This window comes from Nicotiana sylvestris, chromosome 5, assembly GCF_000393655.2.
Source record: "Nicotiana sylvestris chromosome 5, ASM39365v2, whole genome shotgun sequence".
Lineage (NCBI taxonomy): Eukaryota > Viridiplantae > Streptophyta > Magnoliopsida > Solanales > Solanaceae > Nicotiana > Nicotiana sylvestris.
Genome location: NC_091061.1, coordinates 84467630 through 84476385, shown reverse-complemented (window position 1 = coordinate 84476385; position 8756 = coordinate 84467630). Strand labels below are relative to the sequence as shown.

General features: G+C 36.3%; 1 protein-coding gene across 1 annotated transcript; it reads left to right on the top strand.

The window, feature by feature from the left end:
- The first annotated feature begins 1163 nt into the window (after positions 1-1163).
- Positions 1164-7054, top strand: LOC104230820 (putative GPI-anchored protein pfl2). The gene is made up of 5 exons (XM_009783711.2): positions 1164-1798; positions 1887-1998; positions 3587-3701; positions 5298-6344; positions 6564-7054. Exons 1-5 carry the CDS (start codon positions 1627-1629, stop codon positions 6828-6830), a joined length of 1713 nt encoding a protein of 570 aa, XP_009782013.1. The 5' UTR covers positions 1164-1626; the 3' UTR covers positions 6831-7054.
- The last annotated feature ends 1702 nt before the right edge of the window (positions 7055-8756 follow it).

Sequence of the window (8756 nt, the reverse complement as noted above, 5' to 3'; positions counted from 1 at the left end):
TTATATTAAAGCAATGAAAACCAACGAATATACTCTATTAGCGCACTTAATGCTTTTGTTGCTAAAAAATTTCCCTTGCATAGGCCATTCATTACTAAGCGTCTTGTAAAAAATTTCACTTTGGATGATTCAGACATGAATACTATATTTCAGAATTAATGAGGAATTATTAAGTCAATTTGATATGAATATTTTATTTTATATGTTTATTTTATAAGAAGAAGAAGCCTAACTTATAAATTCAAAATCAAAAAATCGAAATAATCAAACCAATTTATTCGAAACCAAACTTTAAAAAATTGATCCGGTTCAAATTTATTTGGCTTGAATTTGGATTATAATTTATTAAATCCAAAAATAAAAAATCCGTAAGTAAGGTTTCATAATCCTATCAGAAATGCCACCTCTAGTGAAACACGATCTGAGTCAGAGGTGTTTACTATACATGTTTTACTAAGTAAAAGTGTTAAAATGAAAAGAAAAAAAAAAAGAAGAAAATTTTGGAATTAATTTTAAAATCCGAAACAAGTATAAGTGTTAATTTAGGTATTAAATAGAAATGTTTGAATGAAATAGAAATGTGGTGTTGTTATTACAGGGGGAAATTCAAAAATAGCTAGATTTACAACTGGTCGTTCAAAAATAGTCAAATTTCAAAAGTAATCGAAATTTAGACACTTTTCATGTAAAGATAAATTTGAGCGAAAACACTGTTCAAAACCCGAAAAATACGCCAGTATATTTTGCTGGAGTTCCAACATAAGTATAATTGAACTCCAACCCAGGATAAGTATGCTCGAACTCCAGCATAATAAGATGGAGTTCCAGCAAGTATACCGGTCCAGCATAATATAATGGAGTTTGGAGCACCGGTGCTCCAGTCTCCAGTATATTATACTGGAGCCAGCAAAGTATACCGATCCAACATAATATGCTGGAGTTCATACACAGGTGCACCGAACTCCAGTATATTATGCTGGACCGGTCTATGATACAGCAAAATAGTGGCTATTTTTTATTGATTTAGTAAACGCTAACTATTTTTAAATGATCAGTCCGAAAACTGGCTATACCGTGTTATTTAGACGTTATTATCCGGTGGTGAAATAGAAATGTTTGAATGAAATATCACATCCCCCAAAGAGAACAAGTCGACTCGTGACTTGCCCTCTCATTAATCTGATGTCTGAAAAACCCCAAAAGTAAAAAATCTTCTAAACCCAAAACGTCTCCCAAATTCAAGTTTCAAATAGCACTGCTCCCCACGACACACTCCCCCCTCCCCCACCTACCCCATCTTCAAAATCTTCTCTCTCTACTGCAATGCCCGGTTTCCTGAAACAATCTCTATACTTCTCTACTACATATACATAGACCATAGCAAATTGTATCTCCATTTCTTGTAATTTTTCTATCTAGGTGTTACATTATTCTGCTCCTTATAGGTAGCAAAAGGTTGAAGATATGTTTATGAAGAAGATTCTTAAATGCAGCTTCATTTTGAGCTGATTTTCTTTTTATTGAAGCTTTGTTCCCATTCTGCAGCTATGTATTTTGAATGTTTGCAGAAAAGTTAGGGTTTATAGAGCTTATTTTAGTATTTTGGACTAGGGATTTGTTTTTGCAATGAATAGAAGTTTTAGAGCAGAGGAATCTGGGCAAAGGCAGAGGCAGCAGCTAATGGGGAGTATTAGGAGCTCAGACGAGGAACTATCGTTGTTTCTCGAAATGCGGAGAAGGGAAAAAGAAAGAAATAATAATCTTTTTCTTCAAAAACCTGACGAATTTGATCCCCTTGGTAGGCCAACATCTTTGTCTAAATTACTGCTTCATTACCTAAGCTCATGATAATTATTTTATTTTGTTGCAATTATGTGTTATTGTAGGATCAAAAAATGGTACTTCACCAGCATTTAATATTGCATCAGCTGCACCCGTTCGGAGGTCTCGTGCTGATGATTTCCTTAATGCTGACAATGATAAATCGGATTATGACTGGTAATCTTTTTTGTTCTTCTTCTTTCTAAGCATGTGCTCAATGTTGATTCTTTTAGTTGTTCAGTTATTATTTTTAGCTGGTTAGGTTCATTTTGGACATCATAAGTTTCTTTATCCGGTGAAATGGATCCATGTCACTTGCACTCTTTTTTTCATGTAATTTATAGATTGTTTAGGCAAATATTGATGCACAATTTTGCTCAAATTATCTTACCTAGGCAGTTACTCGGAGAAAAAGACTTGAAGTTTGAAAGTTACGGGACACAAACAAACATGATAAGAAATGCATAAATCTAATTTTGTTACTTTTGTTTATATAGGATGTATCTACAAAGTAATGAACCATAAGAACTACTCATCAGAGTCGACATTTCATTAAGTTTGTTGGTTTCAATATAACAAACAATAGATTCAAGTCATTCAACTAGAAAAAGATTTTAAAACCATCTAATTTAGTTCATAATGCCAAGAGATATAAAACACCATGCTAAGTGGTTAAATATTGCTGGAAGTTTCCTCCTCCTCTTCAATTGATGACTTTGTTGGATAATAGGAGCTTGAAGTTCTGCTAGGTCATAAGTTTCATTCATTATAAGAGATCTAATATAATCCTTTTAAGGTTGTTGTTTTGTACCATGAAGAAAGAGGCAGAAAATTAGGAAGTAGTGACCTAGTGGTACGTATAGCCCGTTTGGCCAAACTTCTAAAATCAGCTTATTTTGAGAAGTGCTTTTTTCAAAAGTACTTTTAAAAAAAGTATTTTCGGCGAGAAGTAGTTTGTGTTTGGCTAATTAATTAGAAAAGTACTTTTGAGCAGTAATTAGTATTTGGCCAAGTTTTTGAAAACTGCTTCTAAGTGTATTTTTCTCAAAAGTGCTTCTCAGAAAAGTGCTTTTGGAGAGAACCTACTTTTTCTGTTTCTCCAAAACTGCTTCTGCTTCTCCTCAAAAGTACTTTTTTTCCTTCCAAAAGCTTGGCCAAACACCTCAATTTTTGACTAAAAGTGCTTTCGGCAAAAAAAAACACTTTTGGCCCAAAAAAAAGCTTGGCCAAACAGGCTATTAGTAGACTGATAGAGGTCTCCAAATCTAGAATACTCTTTAAAAATGACAGGACTAGGTGTTTGTTTGACATGTGTCACCCAAGACTTCGAATACAATTTATACGTGCATCTTAAACTTTGAAGCTAATCGAAATACATGCAAGCTGAATTCAATTTCTCGATGTAACAAGTGGAGGATAGCCAAGAGTTTTAAGGATGCAAATTTAAGTTAAAAAATATGATGTTAAAAGTAGATTTTTATTCAAATATCGTGAATAGTGAGAAAACATGTATACTTTTGTAGAGCCATTTGTTTTGGTGCACAAATTAAGTACAAAAATTAATGGATGCCATATATCAAATCTAGCACTCAAATAAATAAAGGGGATAGGTGCCGCAACCCCTCCCCCCCCCCCCAAACCCCCCCAAAGTTGAAAAACAGAATAAAAAGGGCTTCTTTGCACCCCAATTTCCTGGGTCATTCTTTTAAAATTCCATCTGCATTTCTCTATGCTTTATTATGAGATGTTATTTTTCCTGTTTCAGGCTTCTAACACCTCCAGGTACTCCTCTTTTTCCTACTCTAGAGATGGAATCGCGAAAAACTGTGATGAGTCAGCTGGGAACTTATAGAGCTCATCCAACTGCATTGACATCTAGAGTAAGAATATGTATATTCAATTGTTACATTCTTCTTTGCTGAAATAAGGATTGCATTAATTGGAAGTTAGTTTACTCTTTTGTTATGTTTAATACGGGAAATGTTGTCCATCACTTTGTTGTCCATCTTAGTGATCAGAAAGTATTTCACCCCATATCCAGCCACTAGAGGGATGAGGAGATTTTCAGGAAGCCTATTAAAAGGAAATTTGTATAATTAGATAGAACGACCCTGGCAGGTTGTTTAGTTCAGAACTCGTTCACATGATGGCTCCATTATTTAATCAAATGCTATCATCAGACCCTCGCTGTTGAATTTGAGAATTGTCTCGGTGTTTAATCTTTTGGATGCAAATAGGATGATGCACATTTCTTTTGTGATCGCTCTTATAGGAAATACCGAGTACCCAATCTCTCAAAGATATCACCAATTTGGAAAACTTCATTCCGAGGTATATTTTAGGGCTTAGGATTTCTTTATCCTATTGAGCATACATTAGCAGGTATAACAGCACATGCTCTTATACAGTGGCAAATCGTCGAAAAATTGCACTGTGCATGTAGGTAAAATTACCTTTTAGAGGTATATAACACGTATTGAACACCCTTTGTCACGAATTTTTTTCACTTCTTTCATATTTGATACCCTTGGGAAAATTCCTAACTTCTCCACTGCTCTTATGATGGGGTGTCAGTGAAAACAGATTCAGTGCCAGTTGGTTTTTTCTTAATGATTCTCCTGAGAAATTGTAATAATCGGGTTTATTTGATATTCCTAGATAGTAGATGCAATCAGACATATAATTATACCCATTTTGATGGAATTGTTTGATCTTGAGGTATCTTCTGTAATTTTGCACGTGAGCTGTTTTTCTTGGTTTGCAGTCATTAATTGCTTGATTATTTTTGGATTATAGTAGATAGAAACAATGAAGAAAAACACCAATAGAAAAAAGCTTGTAAAATTAACCAATGTGTCAAAAGACCAACTTCATCAGCAACATGTACTTGCTTTCTATGTTCCAACCTTCCAACTCATAATTTTCATTAAATTAAGTACATTAAAGAAAAATTAGAGACAGCATAATCGAATAATGGTTTCACAACCATATGATAAAGACTTAAAATCTGCCGAAAAAATAGAAAAATTTGATGAAAATCTATAAATTAGTTACAATTTTTTGGTAAGTATACATATTTGGGGACACACACATATTTACGTATATTATATAATTACAAGGTGTTATATGTTGCCGATTTGATTTAATATCGTTCCATCTTTTTTTTTTCCTCCAATACTAAAGTAAACCAAATGTTTTTTTTTTTGAGAACATATAAAAAATCCGAACATTACTGTTTTTTCTTTTTAAACTTAACACCAAACTGTACCAAATCAAAACTCATAAGAGTATAAGTTCTTCAGTGGGTTTGATTCAGTTTTGCTGTTTGATTTGGTTTACCGTTAATATTGAAGAGACTGCAGAACTTTGCTATTTACTGCCAGTAGATAAATATGCGGAAATAGCGAAGCTTTCTGCCTGGCAGTCTTAACCTGAAGTCTGTATCAGCTTTGAGTAAATTGTTACTTTTAATGCAGTTAACGAATACTCTCCCAGAGGCCACTGCAAGAAGCAACATAGCATCTAGACAGCTAGCTTCCTCTCCTGGATTAAACTCTTCAAGTTCAAGTCTTCGAAGACCATCTTCTTCAGGTGGATCAAGACCTTCAACTCCGACTGGTAGGCCAACATTAAGCTCATCTAGATCCACCATGACTTCAGCATCTAGATCCACATCCAATGCTGCAACCAAAGCGATGACATCCACTGCAACCTCTAAAACAATGTCAACCACTACGACATCTAGATCATCAAGGTCTGTGACACCTACTTCTCGTGCCACTATGACTTCTGCAAAACCCACTGTTCCTTCAAGATCTTCAACACCTACTGCAAGGTCCAATGCAAGGTCATCAACACCAACAAGCAGGGCCTCAATTACTGCATCGAAGTCCACATCCAGGGCAGCAACTCCTACTCGTCGGCCAACGTCAATGTCAAGTACAACAAATACAACTATTCCACCTGTTAAACCTTTGTCTTCCTCTTCGGGTACCAAGTCAGCTATAACTGCATCACGAAACTCTGCAGCCCTGCGTGCCAGTTCCCCAACTGTGAAACCCAGACCATGGAAGCCTTCAGATATGCCAGGGTTCTCCCTTGATGCTCCACCCAATTTAAGGACATCACTATCTGATCGGCCAGTTTCAGCTACAAGGGGCAGACCAGGGGCACCAAATGCTAGATCTTCATCTGTTGAGCCAACTTCAAATGGAAGGATCAGACGACAGTCATGCTCTCCAGCAAGAGGACGTCCTCCTAATGGTGTGCATAGCAGTGGAAGCTCTGTTCCTGTCCCATCCATGAGCCGTCTACATGCTAAAGCCAATGACAATGTTAGTCCTGTCATGGTTGGGACCAAGATGGTTGAAAGGGTAATAAATATGCGGAAGCTGGTTCGTCCGAAGCAAGATGACAAACATTCTCCACATAGTAACTTATCTGCAAAGTCTTCGTCACCTGATAGCTCAGGCTTTGGAAGATCATTATCGAAGAAATCCTTGGATATGGCTATAAGACATATGGTATATACATTCTTTTCATTTAGTGCTGCTATAGAAAAATATTATGATTACTTGAATAACATCTTATCAGAAATCCGCATTTCTATTCTGATAGAGTATGGTTCTCTACCATATATGTTCTGTTGTTTTCTCGGAGCTCTAAAGTCTGTGGATGATCCCTGTCTTCTTGTTCTCTTACCCTTTTGGATTTGCTTAACTTGAGACATTGCTCTTGGACAGGATATAAGGCAAAGAATCCCGGGTAATCTGCGTCCATTGATGACTAATATTCCAGCATCCTCTATGTACAGTGTGAGATCAGGGCCTAGTAGAAGCAGGACAAGCAGATCAATAAGTGTACCTGACTCTCCACTTGCCACGAGCAGTAATGCTAGTTCTGAAGTGAGTGTTAGTAACAATGCAGTGTATTTCGATGGAAGTGAAATTGATGATGACATTAGCAGCGACAAAGGTGTTCGATCACCTGCCAGTGTGCATGGGAGGTGATGATTGGCCTTTCCTGCTCCAGGATGCTTTCTTGTTTTGGATCAGTGCCAGTATGAGACTTTTGACACCTGAATATGATTGTTCCCCGGAGTAATGACTGATTTGGTTCACTTGATTATGTAAAGATTGATGCACTACCTAGCTGTATTTGAATCCTTTGTATCATTAGTCCTGTTAATGCCAAATCCTCGTTATTGCTAATGAGAAATGTGACTTATACAAGATTAGAATGTCTAAACATCTTGTGATGAGTTCGATCCTGAATGGTGAGGTGGGGGGAAAGGAGTCTTCTACTTGTAGAAATGGCAAAGGGGCAGGTGGGGGGGGGGGGGGGATGAAGCCTTAGGTCGCGTAGCAATTTTTTCCATTTTCATTTCCACCAGCCCTGCCCTGCCCCACGAACACCCGCCCCGCTCCACTTAAGTTTTCCTTTTTTTTTTATATTTCCTTTTTCACTGTCACGACCTACCTGGGCCGCTGAACAGAGAAACCGGCGCCGGCCTCACGCCGGTGGTGAGAAAGAGAAGTCGACCGTTAGTCGAAGAGAGAGAAGAAAGAGATAGATATAAATATAAATACATATAAATATAGATTATTACATAGTATCAACCTCTAGTCGACTATATTCGCAAAATACCCAAGACAAAAAATTAAAAGAGGACCTCAGATGGTGGGAAATCCAAACTGCTATTGCTGAATCTCTCTTTTGTTTCTTATTTTCACAACTTGAAATAAATTTAGTTTGAATGGAAAATGTTTGACAAAACTTATAAAATCTAGTTTGAGAAAGAATGTCTTTTCATAGCTATATCCCAATGTTATTTTAATTACTTGCCCACTTATTTTTGGAAAATTACTGAAACCGAAAAATTTCTCACGAAACTTCATTAAACTAAGCATCACACATTATCGGTTGTTCCAAGTCTTCTCAAAGAAAGCGTAGAAACTCCACTTTGTTTTTCTTTCTTCTTTTGTCTGTTTTGTCTAATTTGTCTGTGGTTCTTTGTTTAGCTCAGTTTACCAAACCTTTAACCTAACTCTTTATTATTAACAAAAAGTAAAAAATAGTAAATCCGGAAATCAATCAGTGGATAACAATCTTTTTTAATGGCGCTCATGACTGAGTAAACGAAACATCTATTTAGAGAAGGATAATACCTAATTATCTCATAAGGGTTGTCCCATTTTACTAGTTACACCCTCGTATTTAACATGGTCCTATGACCCTCCGGCGTTGATTGAATATAATAAATACCATCTTCCCTGACTAATACCAGTTTCAATTAAAATGGTATATGACACACACCAATCATATTTTGACTTGTAATTTTTATACCATATAATTTCTTTTTATTTATTATTTATATTATCTTCCTTTTATTTTTATTTTTTTCTTTTCTTCATCTCCCAACCACCCCAAGTCTCGTTCTTCGTCCCAGCTAAGACTGTATTGTGGTCCGGGTCCGGACCAAACGGGCCTAAATGGGCCGGGCCAAACGGGCCTGGATTTTAGGCGGGCCGGGCTGAGGCGGTCCCGGGACCGTTACGGGTCAAACGGTCCCGGGCTTCACGGTCCCAATGTGTGGAACCGGCCCACGGTGGTCCTAAGCCCACATGGTCCCGGGCTAAATGGGTCGGGCCCGCGGGCCTAACGGGCTTTTTCGTTCCGGACTATTTTTTTTTATTTTTTTTATCTAAGGCACTTTCTTGTAAACTATATATGTATATACTAGTATAAATTGCTTATATATAGCTATATAAATATATATAGTATATATAGTATGTATAGTATGTATATATAAGGTGTATTATGTGTATATATAATTATATATTGCCTTATGTAATATATATTGTCTTATGTAATATATATTGTCTTATATATATGTATGTATATATATAAATATATATATATATATAGTTTATATG